At 39.9% G+C, this 23486-nt stretch overlaps 1 protein-coding gene across 1 annotated transcript in view; it reads left to right on the forward strand.

The window, feature by feature from the left end:
* LOC116751403 (hepatitis A virus cellular receptor 2-like) overlaps positions 1 to 23486 on the forward strand; it is a 69299-nt gene that overhangs the window by 28904 nt on the left and 16909 nt on the right. Inside the window, exons 2-4 of the mRNA XM_032627237.1 lie at positions 14783 to 14840; positions 16702 to 17034; positions 20208 to 20528. Of these exons, the coding sequence (XP_032483128.1) occupies positions 14783 to 14840; positions 16702 to 17034; positions 20208 to 20528 (712 nt within the window). The remainder of the gene's footprint in view (positions 1 to 14782; positions 14841 to 16701; positions 17035 to 20207; positions 20529 to 23486) is intronic.

The raw sequence follows: 23486 nt of genomic DNA on the forward strand, positions 1-23486 counted from the left end.
GTAGAGACTCTGGGTTTTCTTTGTCTACTTAGAATGTTCCATTGCTTAGTATGGTGTGCTCGATAAATATTTGGTGAAATAATGTTTGTTGAGGGAGAAGAACCTGGCTTTCACTTTTGCAACTGCCCTGAGTGACTTCTAAGTGTCTTTTTCTCTGTTCCTCTCTTTGGTTCTCAGTTTATTCACATATAACTCAAGGGGTTTGGCTCCAGGTAGTTAAAGGTCCCTTCATGTATAAACAGTCTCAAAGTCCATATGACTTTTCAGGCCTAGAGTCCAACCCCAAATTAAGACCTGTATTGAATCTTTTGAAAACATCCTACATCAAAAATACTAAAAATACCTAGGAATAAAACTGCCTAAGGAGGTGAAAGACTTGTACTTGGAAAACTACTGAAGATGACACAGATGGAAAGTTATACTGTGTTCTTGGATTGGAAGAATTAATATTGTTAAAATGATCATACTACCCAATGCAATCTACAGATTCAATACAATCCCTACCAAAATACCAATGGCAGCTTTCAAAGAACTAGAAACAATTTAAAAATTTATATGGAAATATGAAAGACCCCAAATTGCCAAAACAGTCTTGAGAAAGAAGAACAGAGGTGGAGGAATCACATTCCCTGACTTCAGACTATACTACAAAGCTACAGTAATCAAAACACTATGGTACTGGCTCAAAAATAGACACATAGATCAATGGAAGAGACTAGAGAGCCCAGAAATAAATCCACACACTTATGGTCAATTAATCTATGACAAAGGAGGTAAGAATATACAATGGAGGAAAGACAGTCTTCGATAAGTGGTGCTGGGAAAACTGGACAGCTACATGTCAAAGAATGAAATTAGAATATTCTTTAACACCACATGCAAAAATAAAGTGGGTTAAAGACCTCAGTGTAAGACGGGAAACCATAAAAGTCCCAGAGGAACACATGGGCAGAACACTTTGACATAAAACATAGCAATATTTTCTTGCATCTGCTCCTAAGGCAACAGAAATAAAAGCAAAAATAAACAAATGGGAACTAATTAAACTTAAAAGCTTTTGCACAGCAAAGGAAACCATTACAAAACAAAAAGACAACATAGTGAATGGGAGAAAATATTTGCAAATTATATGACCAATAAGGGGTTAATATCGAAAATATATAAACAACTCAACATCAGAAAAACAGCCATATTAAAAAATGGGCAGGGCTTCCCTGGTGGCGCAGTGGTTGAGAGTCCGCCTGCCGACGCAGGGGACAGGGGTTCGTGCCCCGGTTTGGGAAGATCCCACATGCCACGGAGCGGCTGGGCCCGTGAGCCATGGCCGCTGAGCCTGCGCGTCCAGAGCCTGTGCTCTGCAACGGGAGAGGCCACAACAGTGAGAGGCCTGCGTACCGCAAGAAAAAAAAAAAGAAAAAAAAAATGGGCAAAAAACCTGAATAGACATTTTTCCAAAGAGTACATGCAGTTGCCCAATAGGCACATGAAAAGATGTTCAACATTGCTTATTATCAGGGAAATGCAAGTCAAAACGACAATGAGGTATCACCTCACACCTATCAGAATGGCTATTGTCAAAAAGAGCAACAATAACAAAAAATGTTGGTGAGGATGTGGAGAAAAGAGAACCCTCATACACTGTTGGTGGGAATGTAAATTGGTGCAGCCTCTGTGGAAAACAGTATGGAGGTTTCTAAAAAACTAAAAATAGAACTACCATATGACCCAGCAATTCCACTCCTTAGTATAAATCTGAAAAAAAAAACAAAAACAATGATTCAAAAAGATAACATGCACCACCATATTCATAGCAACATTATTTACAGTTGCCAAGATATGGAAGCAACCTAAGTGTCCATCAGCAGATGAATGGATAAAGAAGATATGGTGTGTGTGCTGATATATATATATATATATATATATATATATATATATATATATATATACGTATACGCACACACACAATGGAATACTACTCAGACATAAAAAGTAATAAAATTTTGCCATTTGCACCAACATGGATGGACTTGGAGGGTATTATCCTAAGTGAAATAGGTCAGACAGAGAAAGACAAATACTGTATTATATCACTTATATGTGGAATCTAAAAAATAAAACAGACTAGTCAATACAACCAAAAAGGAAACAGACTCACAAATATAGAGAACAAACTAGTAGTTACCAGTGGAGAAAGGGAAAGGGGGAGGGGCAATATAGGGACAGGAGATTAAGAGGTATAAACTATTAGGTATAAAATAAGCTACAAGTATATATTGTACAACACAGGGAATGTAGCCAATATTTTATAAGGACTCTAAATGGATTATAACCTTTAAAAATTGTGAATCAGTGCATTGTACACCTGTAACTTATATAATATTGTATATCAAATATACTTCAATAAAAAATAAAAGCAGCCTAGCAGAGAACAAATACTATTCCAGCTCACTAAGATCTCCTGGTAATCTATTTAGCAAGTGGATCAAATCCAGCAAAAAGACTGACAGAATGGAGAAGCTTGACTTTTAAAGATACTTCCCAACATTCTTATGTAAAGGTGTGGCTAAGAGATAAGGACTAGAATTCCATCTTTATCCGTAAAGAGAAAAGAGAAGGAATCAGTGACAGACCACCAGAGGAGCTGGAAAACGACCTCCTAACTCACTGGTAAGTAAATCCTCTGGAAACTTATGCTGAAGAGAAAACTGGAACTTTGCTGCTTGAACTTTCTCGGTATTATATGGGGTCTTAGGACAATGATGACTGAGCCAATAGAAATTGGGGTAACTCATATAAAATAGATTTGGGTTTCTTGGGAGATAGGTTCTCATTTAAATGGAATCATGGACTTACACATCGGAATTGTTGAAGCTTTTCCTGGGCGACATCACTGAGGGGAGCAGAGGGGAAAAAGAAACCTCAGCAGAATGGAGTGGTACCTTTGGAGGAAGACATACTTATTGAGGGTCTCTTGAAAGCTGTGTGGGGAATTCCCTGGCGGTCTAGTGGTTAGCACTCCGAGCTTCCACTGCAGGGGACATGGAGTCGATCCCTTGTCAGGGAACTAAGATCCTGCATGCCACGTGGCAGGGCCAAAAAAAAAAAAAGAAAGAAAGAAAGCTGTGTGACTTAGAGTCAATGCATCCATTTGCGGAGCCTCTCATCTGTTAGATGGGTGCTATACAATATCATGGAAATAGGAGTATGTGTGTCTGGAGCACAGCTATATTAGCAGTTTTGTTCATCGATGTCTGTGATTTGTACATTTAAAATATGTGTAAAATGTGAAGGAGGAGCCTAGTATTGGCTTCTGACTTTTGCAGATTTGGTAGTATTCTTGTATGTGTTAGAAACTTGACCTTGCAAAGATTAGCAAGTACAAAAGTTTGACTTGGTTGGAGTTTTGTGAGGCTTGGCGTAGAAGGGTGTGGCCAGTTTGGGAAGGTGGGCAGCTTTTAGAGTTTGGAATTTGGCCTTGGCGAACCATTAAATGCTTGAAGGTGGGGAAGATAATTGATTGGATTATTTAGATACTGGAGAAGGTTTAAAAAATAGCTATCCTCAGATGTGGCTTTGCCCCCATAGCCGGCAGCTGCAGGTAGCTGGAGAGCGTGGGCTGCTTGGGCTGGTCTTGGTTTCGTGACCCCTACATCCAGTGGCAGCTCAGTGCTTCCACATGGTCATGCTTGAGTCCCAAGTCCGATGTTCTATCCCTGGTCATGTCAAAGCAGCATTCCCTAATTGGACTATGAATTCTGTCCCTCTATTGCTCCACACATTTTACCTCTCCCAAATCTATACTTCTTCTTCCCCTGAGTCATCTCCAGATAATACAAACATGCTGTTATTTTTACCATCTTAAGAAAACTTTCTCTTGACCCTACTTCCAAACTTCCCCTTCCTTATTATTATTATTTTTTGGATGCAAAACACCTTGAAAGAGTTCCCTGTCTTCAATCTTTAATTCTCTTTTGACTTTCACGTTCCATTAAACCTTTTTCCTGAGATGTAACATACATAGGGAAAGTGAACAATCATTGAGCTGCTCTTCACCGAAACTGCTTTGATCAAGGTCATTAATGATTTCCCTGTTGCTCTGTCCTATAGGCACATCTCATCCCTTTTGCCTTTGCAACGTTTGATTCGTGATCATTGCCTCTTTGTTAATGCACTTGCTTTATTTGGCTGCACAAGGATCCCATTTACTTTTTACTTTTCCTCCTGCTTCCTTGGTTTGCTTCTGTGTGTGTGTTGGTGCCTCTTCCACCTCCACCTTTTGTAGAAGGCCCCAGGACCTAGTCCCTAAGCCGAGGGCATTCCCTGAGCATCAGCTCTGGTTCACGGCTTTAAAATCCCATTTCTATGCCGATGACTCTCAAATATGTACCTTGAGCCCAGACCCCTCTCCTGGACTCTTAACAGTCTCCACTTGGGTGTCTGAGAAATCTCAAACTCAACATGTCCAAAATCCACAGTGTTTCCTTCCAAACTGTGTTCCACACAGCTTCCCCTGTCTCAGCTGGTGGCACCTCCAGTCTTTCCAGTTGCTCAGGCCAAAATCGCTTGCAGTCATCTTTAGGCTGCTACTCCACACCCTGCAGGAAATCCTGCTGTTTTGAAACGTCCAGAGCCTGAGCTGCTCTCCCCTCCTCTCTCCTGAAATACTACAATAGCCTCCTGACAGGTCCTCATGCTTCTCACCCTAAGAGCCCCAGCATTCCTTCTCAGAGGTGAGCCTGACCCCATCACCCCACTGTGCCGCATTGGGGCTCGTTTTCCTGTGGAGTAAGCAGCTGGAAATTCATGTTTGCTGCCTGAGCCTGTGCCTCAACTGGGATGTATCTTTCTAAGGGTCACAAAATTACTCTAAAGAGTAGCGATTGATGGAGGTTGAGTAGCTCAAATTAAAAAACAAAAAAATCCATTGTGCTGTTTGGGAGCCTTTAGGACATAGTGGGGGCTCTCGTGGGAGATGGGCTTGTCAGAAAATCCAATCCTATGGAATTGTACAGTTAATTCACATCTCAGAGCCTTGGTTCTGTGTCCCCATCTTGGCGCTCGCTCACCATTTCCTCCACTTAAAACACCCTCTGCCCCTTCCCCATTCTCCAGCTGTGAAGCTCACATGTCACTTTTTAAAGAGATTTCCTCCCATTCCTCCCTCTCACCCCCTCAGTCATTGAACGGTCTCTCCCCGTGCCTTTGCGCTTCCATAATTTATTCAGTCGATACCTATTGGGTCCCTAAAAAGTTTTCAGGGATAGAGCAGAGAATGGAAGGGGGAGGCCTGCCTTGAAAGGGTTTATGGTCTAGTGTTGAGTGCTGTCCAACACAGTAGCCATGTTTGGCTATTTAAACTTAAAGGTAAATCAAGTTAAATGGAAAAAAAATTAATTCCTTTGTTGTACTGGCCACATTACAAGTGCTTGCACGACACCCATATAGAATAACTCCAGCATCACAGACAGTTCTATTGGATGTCACCGTACAAGAGGGAAGAGAGATGGAACTCATGCGCACACATACACACACACACACACACACACACACACACACACATACATACACACATGTATACAATATATATCACAGGAAACAAGGTAATAAGTGTAGAGAACTGAAACAGTCACTGGTTGGCTACTTTAGATAGAGGGACCTGACGAATGTCTGAGAAAGTGACACTTAAGCAGGAATCAGAATGAAGGGAAGAAATCCGAAAATGATGGGGTGAAGGAATGGGGATCTAGGCAGAAGCACTGGTCCTAAAGTAAGGATACATTTGAAGAAAACCCATGTGGCTGGAGCCCTGTGGGCAGGGAGAGAGCGGTAGAAGAAATCTGAGATGTTGGCAAGGGCCAGATCACTGGGGCTTTGTAAATCTGGGTAAGGAGTTAGATTTTTTTTTTCCTGAAAGAAACATAGGAGGGTTGTAAGTTGAGGAGTGACAGAGTCTGATTATATATTTATCGTTTACATCATTCTGCTCAATTTTATTAGGTGCTTACTTACCTGTGTCTCTGCCTGATTGCACAATTCTGGATTTTTTTCATCCTTGGTGTGTTGAATCATGCCCTGTTAGCCTCAGTATATTAATAATAAGTGTGGTAGAATTGAATTAAATTAGAAAATTTTTATCACTGATCTACTGGGCTTTGGCCAAGTCTGAGAGTGTAACAAAAGTAGCCATAAAATGTTTTGTCTCCCAAATGAATAAGGCGTGACCTATTTTTGCATGAGGCATTTCAGAATTTTTCCCCCGGACCTTCGGTGGTGATTGAAGTGGGGTCAGTAGTGTCCCCTCCAAGTGTATAAAGGCAGAGAACAAGATGAAAGCAGGTATCCAGAAATATGCTTATTCCTTGGGAGAATGCCTCTTGTTACCTAGTTGAATTCAAGTGCATGGCATCGTAAAGCTAGGAGGCCTATTAAAGACATATGGTCATACCTCTTGGTTTTATGAAAGAGGTGATTTTCAGCAAATAGTTCAGGGGGCAGCCTGTGTGAAGGCCCAGCAACAGGAGGGGGCTTGTATTCAAGTAGGTGGAGGAAGGTCTAAGGCAGGGGCCTCCTCCAACCAAGGCCTTCTTGAGAGACTGAAGCACCCCCAGGCAGGGCTGGTGCAGGGGCAAGCTGGAGAGGGCATGCGCTAAGGTGAAAGTGTGGTACAGGCCGTGTGTTGCCATCTTTTTTTTTTTTTTTTTTTTTTGCAGTACGCAGGCCTCTCACTGTTGTGGCCTCTCCCGTTGCGCAGCACAGGCTCCAGACGTGCAGGCTCAGCGGCCATGGCTCACGGGCCCAGCCGCTCCGTGGCATGTGGGATCTTCCCGGACTGGGGCACGAACCCGTGTCCCCTGCATCGGCAGGCGGACTCTCAACCACTGTGCCACCAGGGAAGCCCTGACGTCTCATTTTATTTCACAAAACACAAAAAGCTGAGTTCTCACGTGAGCTCTCTGGATTTTTAATTTTGGCTATTAATTAAGAAATAAAATTTTAAACACTGTGTACAAAGTACTTCTGCAGGCCAGATATAGTCTTTGGGCCTCCAGTTTACAGCATCAGGCTTTAGGCCTCTTCCGAGTTCAGAGGATGCTAGAGAGCAGGGTTCACATTTCTGGGCAGTACAGGACCCATGACCACAGGATGCCAAGGTCATCGTCAGCTTCTCCAGGAAGCCTGTCATGAGCTGCGAGAAGCCTAGAAACGGAGCACCAGTGCCTCCCTGAGAGGAAATTAGTGAATCTTTAGACCAGAAGGAGAGTTAATGAAACACTAGCCAGGCTTATACTTGTTTGTATGGTTTAATGATTAAGAGCAAAAGTCAGAAGCCCTCATCTGGAATCTAGGCTCATCTAACCTCTGGAAGCCTCAGCTTCCTCTTCCATGAATGGGGTTAATAACAGCCCCTGCCTAAGGGGTTCTGTGAAGATTAAATTCATGTGGGCGCTTGACACAGAGGCTGCTACACAGTATATTCTCCAAAAACCTTAGCTAGTATTAGCGCCTATTTAAGTTTAGTTTAAGTTCTCCCACAGCCCTTTTGCTCATAAAGAACAGTCTCTGAGGGAGATAGAGCAAGTATTTTTAGTGCTATTTTCCAAAGGAAGAAATCAAGGCTTGGAGGAACTCCATAACCCACAGGGATACCCAGCTTTGTAAGTGGCAGAGCTGGGATCTGAACCCAAGTCTAGTCCAGACTCTGCTTCCTGAAACATTCTCCAGATATCACTCAGTAAGATGTGGTCTGCGACATTGCATCCTGTAGCATGAATGGTGAGGTATAATGGTTTGCATTTTTGCTTAATTCTTGTGTCATCTAAAGAATGTCGCTCCCCACCTGGCTCTACAAGAATTGAGTCAGTAGCCACTACAGTCGCTGACCTTCAACACACCCTGAAAGGAGTTTGGAGCAGAGATCAGGAATGAGGCACTCTATGCTTTGTGGAGACTGGCAGAACAGGCCTTCAGATAGATATCTTTAAGAGAAAATTTTATGAATCCAAAATTTTTTTCATCTTTCCGACCTTAGAAAAGCACTAAAATCATTAACTGAAATAGCTGTCCCTTGTGACTAGCAACCTTCTACCGAGACATCTGCTTGACTGCACGGCTCCAAAATCACAAACATGCTGACCTCCCCTCCCCCCAAGGCCACCTCCTTTGGAGCAGTTCCTCAGAGCTCTCTGAGAGGCTTGTCTCCTGGTCCTCATTAAGTCCCCAAATAAAACAGAAACTCACGGGCACATTGTACATTTTTGTTTCAGTTGACAGTTTTGAGGACCATGAAGGGATGCAGAGCAGACTTCTGTCCTTTGCCTGAGCTTAGGACCCAGAGCCCTTGGTACCAGCAGGACCCATTGCCCTTCTGTCTGTCTGCCCCCTCAGCGTCTCCTGATGAATTTGAGTAGGCCTTTCTGGTTCTCAGATCTCCTGATAATCGGTGGATGATCCTGAGTTTTATTTGGTGGTGTATAATAAGTACCTGCCCCTAATTGTCCCCACCCCCACCCAGTTGAAAGATATTGGAGGACTTTGGCTGAAAGAGACTGGAGCAGTCTGGACTGCGTGATTAGGTGGGAAGCTGGCCTAAGGTCTTTCCTAAAATAGGGGCTTCAGAATGTCAGCCTACATCTTTAAAGAATTCTGACTCTAAGGGAACAAGTCCTTCTAGGAGAACCTTGCATTTCTCTCCCTGTGCCTTGAGATGTAAATGTTCTAGCAGCGCTCTCAGGATCCATTATCTTATCTAGACCATCTTCAATTCCTGGAACTGAGAAAAAAGGGGGAAAGGCTTTTTAAAATACCAGCAAGTAAACAACTTATTCCAACTGTTATTTAAAAACTAGTGAGTTTTATATTGTAATAACTGATTTGTGACTAAGTTTTTAAGATGAAGCTACATGTCTGTGTGTGCCTTATAGATATGATAGGTCTCTACCTCTGGAGAGTATTACCAAAACTAATTTGTAAATGAGCTCTATTTAATTGACTTAAAGGAAATTAAGTGCTTATATAAGTTCTCAGAAATATATAATAAACTAGCCCAGATGAATTTTAGGTTCATGTGAACTGGGAAATATTCAGTATTAAATTAATATTTGTTATAAAAGTTAGAGCTTGTTGGTTTAATTAATATAGACATGTCTTTAGAGCCATCAACATAAATATAATACTTTTATTGTACCTAGATTTACTAGAATAAGTTCTTATATCTATCAGCAAGAAAAATAACTTGGTATGATGAAATTTTTTATAAGTCTATTAAATGTAAGTGAGATAAGAACTTTTAGGTAAACTCTTTAGAAATAATTATGTTTTAGGAATGTCTACTTGAAAATAGTCTACTTGAAAATATTTGGTAACTTGAAACTTTAGAATTTTGCTAAAATAAGTTAAATGATGGAAATTTATTAAATATTGATGTCCTTCCCAAATAAAATAAGGTAACTGGAACATTAATTACTGAACATAGGCATCATTTTGCAGAGAAATTAAAGAGATTTAGGACTATTAATAAACATATTTGGTGCCACATACATTTGGAGACATTTTCTTTAAGAAATCACATGTTTCTTAGAAATTATAAGTAGTATTTAAAGTTTGCCAATCTATAGAATGCTAATGTAAAAGACAGTTCCTAATTGCTTACTTCTTAGTTTTCACTACAAATTAAGGTTTTTAAAAGTTGAGCATTCTAATTAATATATGTAATTAGACTACTAAGTTAATATGGAAAACATCTTTGTATGCAAGAAAAAAGAAGGTGTAAGAAATAGAAATGTATTTTGTTAAGGAAAAAGAAAATAATTTTGTCCTAATGCTAGTTATTTCTAAATGGGAAAGAAGAGACAAATTAATATGGGTATAGAAAATTTTAGAAGGTTTGAGAGAAAAAATAAGAAACTTTAGAGGCGAGTTTTTTTGTATGGTCAGAACTAAGATTAGAATAAATTTAACTGAGCAAATGAATTTCAGTATTAAAGGTAAAATGGTACAAAACCTGATTTTGTTTTTTTCTGTATTAAGAGGGGAGTGTTTTCTTAGAATATTGATCTGCTTTTTATAACAGACTGTAAATTTTCTTTATGTTTTAAGTAATTTGTAATAACTTTCTGTATTTGCCTTTGAAATCTTTTATTGTCTCCTGATCAAGTGAATGAGTATTGTTTCACAGTGACCTATGATGCCAAGTGTTTTAAAGTCTTTTGATATTTTTGGCAAACTTCCCAAAGATCACATTCTAATTGAAGTTTATATTTGACCTCTAGCTAACTTTGAGGCTTTCCAAAAGGCCCTGGAATACCTCAAGGGAATTGTTTTCTCTCCTTAACAGAGAAATATTAAACTAATTAGGCTTATTTGGTATGTTAAATTACATGGGAAGCATTTCAAATGAATTGTGATAAACATTCTTAGGCTATATTTTAGGGGGAAATGTTATTAATATAGATATTCTAGAAATTATTGGAATTCCTAAAAACCTGGTATATCTTAGTAAAATGCTATCAGTCATAATTGATTATTATCTTAAAATGTTATGAAACAAATTTCTTTGCCAATTGCATCACAATCAGATCTTTTTTTTTTAACTTTTTATTTTATATTGGGGTAAAGCCGATTAACAATGTTGTGATGGTTTCAGGTGCACAGCAAAGCAACTCAGCCATACATATACCTGCATCCGTTCTCCCCCAAACTCCCCTCCAGGCTGCCACGTAACATTGAGCAGAGTTCCTTGTGCTATACAGTAGGTCCTTGTTGGTTATCCTTTTTAAATATAGCAGTGTGTACATGTCAATCCCTAACTCCCTAACTATCCCTTCCCTCCACCCTTCTCCCAGGTAACCATAAGTTTGTTCTCTATGTCTGAGTTTGTTTCTGTTTTGTAAATACTTTCATTTGTATCATTTCTTTTTAGAGTTGCATATAAGCGATATCATATGATATTTCTCTTTCTCTGTCTGACTTACCTCACTCAGTATGACAATCTCTAGGTCCATCCATGTTGCTGCAAATGGCACTATTTCGTTCTTTTTAATGGCTGAGTAATATTCCATTGTATGTATGTACCACATCTTCTTTATCCATTCCTCTGTCAATGGACGTTTAGGTTGCTTCCATGTCTTTATTATTGTAAACAGTGCTGCAATGAACATTGGGGGTGCATGTATCCTTTCGGACCATGTTTTTCTCCAGATATATGCCCAAGAGTGGGATTGTAGGGTCATACGGTAACTGTATTTTTAGTTTTTTAAGGAACCTCCATACTGGTCTGCATGGTGGCTGTACCGATTTACATTCCCACCAACAGTGTAGGAGGGTTCCCGTCTCTCCACACCCTCTCCAGCATTTATTGTTTGTGGATTTTTTGATGATAGCCATTTTGACTGCTGTGAGGTGATAGCTCATCGTAGTTTTTGCAATCAGATCTTTAACCATGCCTTTTAAAATCTTTGTCATTCATAGACAGTTATTGTTTGATTCTGATGTCTTTGCAAAAATGTTTCATCTTAAGGAAAATTCATAGAAAGGACTTTTGACAAGCACAGGCTTGTAAAACTCTTCATAAAACTGTTAACAAAAGATCGAAAATTACATAAGACTCAGTGAACTGATCAATATGGTTATAATTTTTTTTCTGAAATATTACTGCCTTTTAATCTGTTTTCCAGATATAAGGAAACCTTTCCCTTTAAGCTAATTATGACTTACAGTAATTTGGTAAATGATACCTTCGTAAGCAGAACTGAAACATATATCTTTTCTTTCTACCTGATTCCTCCAAAACTGTAAACCCTTATGTTACTAGCAGCCTTATCAAGTGAATAAGGGAGGCCACCTCCTGATAGATGCAGGAATCTGAAGATATTTTGGGACCTTGAGAAGAGAGGAATTCACCCAAATCTGTAGATATTGTAGGTGGGATCTGATGGCAAGCCCATGGGATGGCTTTTCTGGCCTTGAGAAGCCTTTAAAAAATTCAATCTGAGATTCTTTATAAAAAGTTCCAGCAAAGCCAATTTTAAAAAAAAGCCCGTATGATCAGTTACACTTATGTAAATAATCAGGCCAAGTTTATTGAAACCAGACTTATTTTTGCAAACAAATTACTCTTAATTTGGCTATATTTGATAGAAATCAGGGTAATTTTTGAGAGAAAAATTATGTTTCAGTGGATATTAAATTCTAGTGTTGTTAACTGAGGTCTGTATTTACTGCCTAAGACTCACTTACCAGATAGCCCCCTGTTGTTAACGTTACATTATTGTAAAGTTTAACTGAATTATTAAAAGGACACTCTAAGTTTGTTTCTGAAGCCTATCACAGTAATCTATCTTTGGATGAAGATCAGATGCCCCATGAACTATAACCAGAAGATTATGCATATTGGAAAAGGCATCATTTAAAGGATTTTCTCCAACCTAGATGGAAGGACCCTTATCAGGCACCCTTAACTAGCTCATGCACAGAAAGACTGAAGGAAATTGACTTTTGGATTCATATTTTCCACTTAGAAAGGGCCCCTGCACTGGACTGGCCTATAGAGAGAACTGCTGACCTCAAACTCACCTTAAAACAATGCTCAAACAGAGGAGAAACTGCACTCACACCAAGACAAGAAGACGACAACATCAGAAGTAGATGGCTCTTCCTAGATGCCAGACCTGACCCATATGATTATTTATCATGTTTTCAATATAATAATTACATTAGATAATAATATCATACAATTAAAATTATAGAAATATGAATATAATTATATAATTCTTTATAATAATTTCTTGGACTTTTGCATAAATCCATGTTTCTCTATCATGGGCATAAATCCTACACAGAGTTTAGAAATTAATCCAATTGTTGGGTTTCTGGTCAATTACCTACATCCAATATTTCTGGGTTACCTTGGTGAATTTCTCCTCTCCAAGGTTCTAATTGGATGGCCCTTAGGAAATTTATTTTAGAAGAAAGAAGTTATAGTTCTGTTTGAGCTATATTGATATTACTAGATGGGACCCTCTCACTTGGCCAATCAACGGTACTTGCTCTGACCATGGCTATACATATGAATTTTCTTTTAAAGTTACTCAAGCTCAATAAGAACAAGCTAAATTTCAGTCAAAGAATATAACTTCCCATTTATTAGGAGTTATGTTCAGTTATGGGGTGGATTTATATGACTATCACCAGACTATTTATGCCATTTAAGTTTAAAAGCTCCCTTATATTGGGAACAGTTAAACTAAGGATAGTCAGCCTAATAACACTAGGAAATTAGGCCGGGTGCCTTATGAACAACACCAATATTTCATTACTTTTAAGATAGCGATTGGTAGAGGAGAGACTGAGTCAGATGAGCTGGGAATATACTGGACCGCACCTAATGGAAGCTCTTGGCTTAAATATTTACCTATGACCCTGTTAATGCTACTAGCTATATTATTTGTATTCTGCGTATTTTACAAGGTTGTTGTTTCTTGCATTACCAAACGTGTGACTGAACCTCTGATAAAAATGATGACTAGGCAACTTGAAATGATTGACACACACATATATATATTTCTTTATGAACTCAAGATTGTAATAGTGTAACTCTCGATATGGGAAGAAGCAACAAGAGGGAATCTTTGCCTGGACCATAGCAGACTAGTAAGACAGGTGGTCCAGAGACTTTTAGCTACTATTAGCCATGCCTAGTCCAATAATAGCAAACTGAGGATCAACAGAATCCTGGCCTGACTGAGGAAAGAGTATTCTTAGCACTGTGGGATAAAATGGTCCTGAATTGCCTCCCAAATAATGATTGAATTTATAACCATGAGGGGGCACTCCAGCTAAACGGTGTCACTCTCCATCTGATTCTGTAAGAGTTAAGTCACTAGCCACTGTAGTCCCTGATGTTCAATGTTCAGGGAAAGGAGTTCAGGGCAGTGATCAGGAATGGCACTCTGTGCTCTGGGAAAACTGGTTGAACAGGCCTTCAGATAGTTAGATGTTTTCAGGAGAAAATTTTATGAATCCAAATTTCTTTCATCTTCCCGTACTTAGAAAAGCACTAGTCATTAACTGAGATATCTGTTCCTTGTGACCAGCGGCGACCTTCTACCGAGATGTGTGCCTGATTGTACTTCTCCAAAATCATATATATGCTTATCTCTCCACCTCTGTCTCTTGGGAGAGGTTCCTCAGAACTCTCTGAAAGGCAGTCTCCTGGGCCAAAGACGGTCCTCAGTAAGTCCCCAAAGAAAAGTGAAACTCACAACTCTCATGTTGTGCGTTTTTATATCAGTGGGCACTTGACAATTTGACTGAGGCTGGAGACTAGCCGTTGTGGCCACAGAGCAGGAAGGAAGTCCCCTGCCCTCTCCAGAAGGCCAGCTGACTCTCATCTTCGAGGCAAAGGGTAAGTGCACCTTTGCCACGGGAAGTCTGGTCTTTGCTCTGGTGTCCTTGGCTAAGCCGGCCTCTGGTTTCCTTCCTGTTTGCTCCCTTATCTCCTCTGTCAGCACCTGGAGTCAGTTTGGACTCCAAGTATAGGAAAGGAGCTGGGGAAGAGGGGACTGCTTCAGAGGACACCTTTGCCTTTCTGTTGGAAGGGGCAGAGCCCTCAGTCACCTGGAGCCAGCAGACCTGAAGCCTTTGCATGGTCTTGTTTCCAGCAGGTAGTCTTATGTGATTCCCCCCATCAGGGTGAAAGGAGAAGTTGCAATCTGAGAATTAAGACTCGTTCTGATACCATCTGGTTTGGGGGCACACCAACCAGCGTGCTCTGTCTTTCCTTCAGGCCGATACCATCATGCATCCGTGGGTAGCCATCCTGGGCCTCATACTCCTTCTGACAGGTAAGTGAATAGGTGGGCTGTTCTTTGGAAGTGCTGAGGAAGGGGGAGTATGGGGTGTGTGTGGGTGTGGTGGGGGAGGGTAGGTGTTCTTGGGGTTTGTTGGAAGGTAATGGGGTCAACTAGTGACCAAAGAACCAGGGTGACACCTTAAACCAAAGAAATTGCATACGTGCTAAGAATTACAAAATCTATGGGTAGGTGAACAAGGCATGATGCAGTAGAGGATGACATGTGCTGCCATTTGTGTTGAAACCAAAGAAAGGAGTAGGTAGATGGTTGTGTATGCATGAACTACTCAAGTGTATGTAGCAAAGAGTAACAGTTGTTATCACAGTGTGGAAGGGGACGGGAAGAAGAAAAGGGGATAGGGTGGGAAGGAGACGAGTGCTTTATTGTACCATTTTGTGCCGTTTGATTTTTTTTAACCATGTGCAACTATTTCTTTTAAAAACAAAATATTTTAACTTTCCTGGCAGTCCAGTGATTAAGATTCCGTGACTGCAAAGCAGGGGGCTAGGGTTTGATCCCTGGTTGGGGAACTAAGATCCCACATGCCTCCCGGTGTGGCCAAAAAAAAAATTTAAAAAGAAAAATATGTTAATTCAAAACATTCTGTGAGATAGGGAAAAAGTTTAGAAATAGACATATCTTAAGTTTTAAAAACAATCTCTAGAGGTGGGAATGTGAGGAAAGTACATTTTTAAATTATACTTCTAAAACTTAAATTTTTATAATTAGCATGTATTACCTTTGTAGTCCAAAAATGACATTAAGCAAAATTAAATATTATCAGAATTCCAGTGAAAAATATAGACTCTTAATTTATGTAACAATGAGTGTTTTATTCCCAGAGCATTTCCCAAACTCACAGCTCAGTCCTAACTATGATTAACTGTTGAATCTCAGATTTCTTTCAAGGACCACCCAGACTGCATTTGGCAATTCAGGGTTTTTTAAGCCACTGCCACAGGAGAGAGTTTTCCTGCCTCTTTGTTTTTAAGAGGCAAAATTTAGTATTTGATCGAATATTCTCCGACTTTTTGGTTTCACCTGGGTAAGTGGACCTTACCACCTGCATTGCAGGGCTGTCATCAACTCACGAGAAAGGATCCCTGCTTAAATTTTTTGGATTGATCGTAAAGCATGATAAGCCTCAGTTCCTCCTGAAACTATTATAAACCCTTTTTTCTAAGAACTGATTTCTAAAGAGTTTACTAGGCTTCTGCCTTCTAGTCAATGCTGCTTTAAGTAAAACATTAGTTCTGATTTTTTTTTTTTTAAATTAAGAGAGGGGTTGTGAGGTGACTTTATTTGCAATAGCAATTTTTAAAATTGCAACAAAAATTGAAAATCAAAACTTTAAATGCAATAGACTTTTTAAAACAGATTTCAACTGAGACAGTGATTGAATCTAAGGGAGAGGAAAAGCCGCATGTATGTATTACCTATTAAATAAGCAGATACCTGTCAAACACAGGATGAAGTACACACACACTCATGCATTACTGGAGTATCATTTGTTTCAAACCTTTTGGAAAGAAATTTGGTCATATTCACCAAGAGACTGAATATATTTCTGCCTTTTATCCCGATACTTTCTTTCTTGGAAGTCTTTTCCTATTAGGAAATAATCCTGAATACAGAAAAACGTTTATATGATGTTTTATCTACAAATATATCTAGTAAATAGTAACGCTGCTAAAGAATATGTTAACATAGAAAAATGCTTATACTAAATTTTAAAACTCAAGATATAGTCAGATGATTACAAACCAAAGAAGCTATATAAAGAAAAAAAAATGAGAATGAAATTAAAGTTAAAATATTGAGACCTCATGCTCAGGTTTCTCTTTATTTACAGATGGTGTAACGTCTTACCCACGAGTGACTGGAGTGGAGGGTCAGTCTGTCAGGCTACCCTGCACCTATGGTGGAGAAGTCACGAGCATGTGCTGGGGCCAAGGGGCATGTCCTTTAACTCACTGCGGAAGTGACATTATCTGGACTAATGGATACAGTGTCACCTTTCAGAAGGACAAACGTTATAAGCTAAACGGAAACATTGGCGAAGGGGATGTGTCTTTGACCATAGAGAATGCAACCCAGGCTGACAGTGGCTTGTATTGTTGCCGTGTTGAGAAGAGAGGGTGGTTCAATGATATAAAAATCACCCTAGACTTGAGTATAAAGCCAGGTGAGCTTGTCTTCCTCCTTCCTTTGATTACTTCCTGTGGGTTCCCAGAGATAAGAGTTTTCTGTTTGATATTAACTGTCTTCCTTTATTAGGGAAAGAGGAGGTTCCTATAATCTTGTTTTCTAATAACTTTTGGAATAGAGTAACTTCTATTTGTGTAGAATGAAGTGTTAAGACCCAACACAGTCAAAAATAGATCAAATAAAAACTAAATTAATTAAAAAAAAGACTAACCTTGATTCAAGACCATAATCTAGAGATCTTCCCAGTCAGCAAACTATCTCCTAAAGCAGTGCTTCAAAAATGCTAGTTGGTTCATGAAAAAGCATTCACTGTTCCACAGTGAAATATAGTGAACATTTTTATGGAGGTAAATTTATTCCACTTGAAGAACTGCCCTTTTCTCTGAGGTTATGTCTTAGAAGAATTCTCAAGTGTCCTGTCTTAACATTTTAAGACTTATAGAGAATTCATACATATAAAATAGGTAATATAAGGTCCTGTCAAGTAGATGTATCATTTGGCTTTAACAATCATCGATTCAGTCTTGTTGCATATACATTGTATAAGCCTATATAGTTTCACCCCCTCCCTCTGTCCTTTCTTGGATTTTTTGAAGCATATTTCACACCATATCACTAAATTGACTGTTGAAAAAATAAAATGGCTTTATTGCAGTATGAAAACATTTGCATCTCAATAACGTTCACCTGTTGATTTTAAGAATTTCATAAAATCCAAAAATCTGGGAAGTTTACATTTTTCCATCTTGATGTAGACATCCTAATTTTTCTTGCCATTTGATGAAAGGAGCAGGTTCTTCAGGATTTCCTGGTTTCTGATGCTCTTTCCTAATGAATCTTCTCCCACTAAAGTCTTCTATTGACAACAGAATCCAATACCTGTGGCCTTCATAAGCTATGACTCTTTTTTGATTTAAATGAACTTGATATTGCAATCTCCCAACTTTTGTACTTGGCTTGTGTCCTTTATAAAGGCAGGTAAAATAAGGTCAATTCTGATGCAGCAAATAGCTGACTCTGGGGAACCTATATGTAGGAGGCAATTTAAGGACGCCAAAAGAGGCTGGCGCTGTAGACATGTGACGAGGCAACGTGTGGAGAAGAGATTATTCTTGGAGTTGTGAAATTATCTGATTGGTCTGGCTGAATATTTTTTAAAAAGGATAGAGAAAGAAATTAGTAGGGGACTTTTTTGTTTCTTTTTGTTTTGTTTTAATTTATTTATTTTTGGCTGTGTCGGGTCTTTGTTGCTGCGCACGGGCTTTCTCTAGTTGCAGAGAGTGGGGCTGCTCTTAATCGCAGTGCGTGGGCTTCTCATTGCGGTGGCTTCTCTTGTTGCGGAGCACGGGCTCTAGGCATGCAGGCTTCAGTAGTTGTGGCTTACGGGCTCAGTAGTTGTGGCGTGCAGGCTCTAGAGCGCAGGCTCAGTAGTTGTAGCGCACCGGCTTAGTTGCTCGGCGGCATGTGGGATCTTCCCAGACCAGAGCTCGAACCCTTGTCCCCTGCATTGGCAGGTGGATTCTTAACCACTGCACCACCAGGGAGGTCCCAGTAGGGGACTTTTAGAGGGCTTGGAAATTCTTTAATAGATGAATATTTACAAAGCCACTGCTCTGTCCAGTGGGAAACGGGTCCGTAACTGAGCCAAAGTGACTCTGCCTCCAATCCAATTTTTTGCTTAAGTTTTCTTGCCCTTTTCACAGAATCAGCTTACTTTTCAACCTTCCGTTAGGGCTCTTCCTCAGCAGCTCCTCTACCCTTAGTTTCCTAGATTCTTCCTCAGAAAATACTTACCACTGAGGAAGACACATTAGTTAAACAAGCCAATTAGGTTTCTTCCTTTTTATAGCCTTTGATCAGACTTTTTTGCTTGCTTCCTTTTTTCTCTAGATTTGATCTCAAACTGAAGGGAGGGGATTGAATTGCACTCTTCTTAAAAACCTCTAACTACACTGTTAGAGCAGGGTCAGCAAACTGTAGCCCTAGGACCAGATCAGATTATAAAACAGGCTCACCAACAGTTTTATAAATAAAGTTTTATTGGAACACAGCCACACCCATTAGTTTGTATACTGTCTATGGCTGTTTTCACACTGACAGAGTTGAGCAATTACCACTGAGATCACAGGACCCCCAAAGCCTAAAACATTTACTAATGCCTTGTACATAATAGACACTCCTAAATATTTGTTGAAAAAAACGTTTTTCTTCTTTAAGGTAAAAATTAGTTAGTTTCCAAATTAAATTGACTTCAATCCCTCAAAAGAGTTTTCACACCAATTGTCTCCTATTCAAGAGATTTGAGCTTCTAATTTATAATTAGTAGAGTTGAAATTTAAGAATACTTCTTGTGGGCAAAAAAGATGCCTGGTGAGAAAAAAGTACACATTCTTGATTCAATCCTACAATTTCTGCTTTTGTGCCAGGCACTGTGTTTTGGGTTAATCCTAGTTGCAGTTCTTTCTCTGGGTAGCTCTGAGGACTTCAGTAAGTGGTTTGGAGTCCTATACCATTTCTGACTCTGGAAAGAGACAAAGTCATTACCTTTTGTTATTATCCCTTAGGAAGGAAGGAACCTTAAAAGGTCTAGTCCACCTTCAAACCAAATGCACAAGGCATCTGTGTTATCTAGCGTTTGATAATGGTGTGAATTAATCCACATTTAGGAGGCAGGTCTGTTGGGAGGGTACCCTTAGGACTGACTGAACGGAATGCTATTTGTTTGGTTAATATTCTGGTTCTTGGGAACTACTCTTTAGGTCCTAGTCACACGCCACTGAGGACAAACATGGCTTCGGGCTCTAGACTTTTTTCCCTACCTCACTGACATTTATGAAGATACATAAATCTGATATGCGGGACTAGTCTTTTCAAAGGGCTTCGATACAAATCCCAGGTGTCATTTTTTTATATCCAAACCTCCCCATATATACTCCTTTCAATGCAGCTGTTTCCTTGTTGTGAACATGTCTTCACTCCCTCCTCAGTCACATATTCTAGTTGACCAATGAGGAGAACTCTGAGTTCATGAGAGATAAGTGCTCACTTCTGCCTGGGGACAGTCCCAGTGGTTGTGTTGGTGCACAGGCCCAGCACACGACTCTTGTTTCCTGCTGCTTGATGAATCCTTGCTTTCATGTTGATTTCTAGCTCCACCTACGACAACAGTAATGACCACTATTACTCCACCAATGATCACCGCTACTACTACTCCACCAACTACCACGACTACTACTACTACCACTCCACCAACTACCACCACTAATACTCCACCACCAACTACCACCACTAATACTACTCCATCAACAACGATCACCATTACTACTCCACCAACTACCACTACTACTACTCCACCACCAATGACGACCACTACTGCTCTACCAACAACGATGGTCACCACTGCTCCAACAACAACGAGGGCCTCTACCTCTGCTCTCCCAGTGCCAGCACCCACAGAGAACCTCCAGCCAGGTAAACAGATGTGCTTCTGAGCCCAGAAGGCTTTAAAAGGGAGGATATAGACCATCCAGGGTGTTGTGTTAAGGCAGAAGTGCAATCTGGGGTAAGGATTTGAACAGACTTCCAAACCTGGCTTCACAGAATCTGTGAGCCTCCGTCCCATGTTATATTCACCTTTTGTATGTGTAAGCATCTTCAGAGTGAGGGGACCCTATAGCTTTTTATCAGATTCTCAAAGGAATTCATTAATAGCAAAAAAAAAAAAAAAAAAATAGAAATAAAAAAGCCAGACCACTGATCTTGGACATCTAAGGAGGATGGTGGGGATTTGGCCCAGTTGAACACAGACTTATGAGGAAAAATAGGGAATGCCAGAACAGGGTCAGGTGAACGAGATTCTGTCCTTACAAGGAGCTCTGAATAGAGATCATTTAATCCATTCTGAAGTCTCACCCAACACTTGAGTATAAGATTTCAGTGAAGTTAATGTTTACTCTAGAACCACGCTAACTGCTTTACAAGTATTAAGCCACTTCATTCTTTTTTTTTTTTTTTTTTTGTTTACAATGTTTTTTTTTTTAAACATCTTTATTGGGGTATAATTGCTTTACAATGGTGTGTTAGTTTCTGCTTTATAACAAAGTGAATCAGCTATACATATACATATGTTCCCATATGTCTTCCCTCTTGCGTCTCCCTCCCTCCCACTCTCCCCATCCCACCCTTCCAGGCTGTCACAAAGCACCGAGCTAATATCCCTGTGCCTTGCGGCTGCTTCCCCCCAGCTATCTACCTTACTACGTTTGTTAGTGTGTATATGTCCATGACTCTCTCTCGCCCTGTCAAAACTCACCCCTCCCCCTCCCCATACCCTCAAGTCCGTTCTCCAGTAGGTCTGCGTCTTTATTCCTATCTTACCCCTAGGTTCTTCATGACATTTTTTTCCCTTAAATTCCATATATATGTGTTAGCATACGGTATTTGTCTTTTTCTTTCTGACTTACTTCACTCTGTATGACAGACTCTAGGTCTATCCATCTCATTACAAATAGCTCAATTTCATTTCTTTTTAAGGCTGAGTAATATTCCATTGTGTATATGTGCCACATCTTCTTTATCCATTCATCCGATGATGGGCGCTTAGGTTGTTTCCATGTCCTGGCTATTGTAAATAGAGCCACTTCATTCTTATGACAATCCTACGCCTTGTAGGTGTGATTCAATCCTAGTTTACATTTGTGAGGACCGAGGCACAGAGTCTAAGTTCAGTGCTGACAGTTATACGAATAGAAAATGGCTGAGTCAAGATTGTCCCCTTTAATCTGAATGTTGGGCCTTTGCTGCCTTCTATTATGAACAGAGAGCTTATGTTTGGATGAATTTGTCCTGATCTGGCATTCTCACTGGAAAAGCCTTCATACAATTACCCTGTCTTTTCAGGGTGTCAGTGACTTACACAGTTTTGCTTCTGGCATCCTTTAATTTGTCTATGTAGCAGAGCAATGCTATTTATACTGATGACAAAGTAAACATCAGATTTAAGGACTTACGGGATTTAGAGTGCACACGTTTGTTTTTTCAATTCTGGCTACATAGTTCATAGTTCAACTTTATGTTAGATTAAAGTTTAGGTTAATACAAGTGGAGAATAATTTGACTTAAAGCTGGGGAAATAGCTTGCCATTCTGAGGACATGTTTAGGTTCAAACTTTCTATTTTTCGGATTAAAAATGTAAATTTTTAGTGGAGGTTCTCAAAGCCTCCACAACCCTTTGGCACTTTAAAGTGGCTCTGGATCCTGAGGAGTAACACAAATGTCACAACCTTTTAGCCGAAAAAGTCTGATGGAACATATCGATTTCCCTTCATTCCCGTTGGACCATGTCTGTATTCAACCAGGAGGGATCTGACGGATTGGACTTTGAACTGAGTTTTAAAGAGATGTCTTTAGGTTAAAACTGGGATTTTAGAGCCATGAAACTGTAAGAAAAATAGTTTTGTTCCAGGCAGCGAACACACTAGAGCATCTGTTGACTTTCTCAATATTGATTTAGCTTCTTAATAGTTTGTGCCTGCAGAGGCGGGTGGCTTAGTGCTCCTTGTTTGGTGAACATGTGTAAGTTACGGCCTTTGTTTAAAGCAGAGTTTCAGAAGGAAAGTGTTGGTTTATGTGACCTCCTGGGGGATAGTATTAGTTGAGTCTCATAGGCATCCTGATAGTTTCCTAAAGAGTTTGAGTTTAGAGTTGAACTTTACAGTATAGAACGGAGGTGAACACTGGAGCAGATCCAGGGCAGGGGAATTTATCTTTACGTCCATTCCCTCTCTGTGCTCTGTGCCCCGTCCATGCTAGTTGCCTAAAATATTCATGCACTGGTTGGATATAAAGTTGTAGGAGCAGAGGAGAAAAGAAAGATGACCACAAAGACCCAAACTAGCAGATGAAGTTAAGCTCAAGAGGTCTTTTGCATGGATTTAAGTTGACTGAAGACACTGATCATCTGACTTTCTGATTCATCCTGTTCTTAATTCCTATAGTTCCTAAAGAGAGCCACATCCTGTTACAGATTTGAGCATTAGAGGAAAGCAGAAACAAACAAACAAACCCCACCAAAAACAAAAGACAGTTCAAAACAAGAGAAGAGATGATGTTGAAATGTGAAGACCATGGTGGGGGAGTGGAAATAGAAAGAACAGTGAGAGGCAATGAGGAAAGCCCAGGTTTGGGAACTCTTGTCCAGCCAGCACCACTAACTTGCTCTGATTTTCTGTGGTGCTCTAAGAGGAAGGGATATAAAGATATTATTAAGAGGCAAGTGGTCAACTCTCAGGTAAAGTGAAATGTCTGATAGAAAATAAAGAAGAGATTTCAAGAAAGGAAAAGGAAACATAACCCTGAGAACTCTTGGTGAAGCTTTTTGGTGAGAAATGGAAGATGAATCAGATAACACAGGAAATCAGTCTTATAAA

This window comes from Phocoena sinus, chromosome 3 (assembly GCF_008692025.1).
Source record: "Phocoena sinus isolate mPhoSin1 chromosome 3, mPhoSin1.pri, whole genome shotgun sequence".
Taxonomy (NCBI): Eukaryota; Metazoa; Chordata; class Mammalia; order Artiodactyla; family Phocoenidae; genus Phocoena; species Phocoena sinus.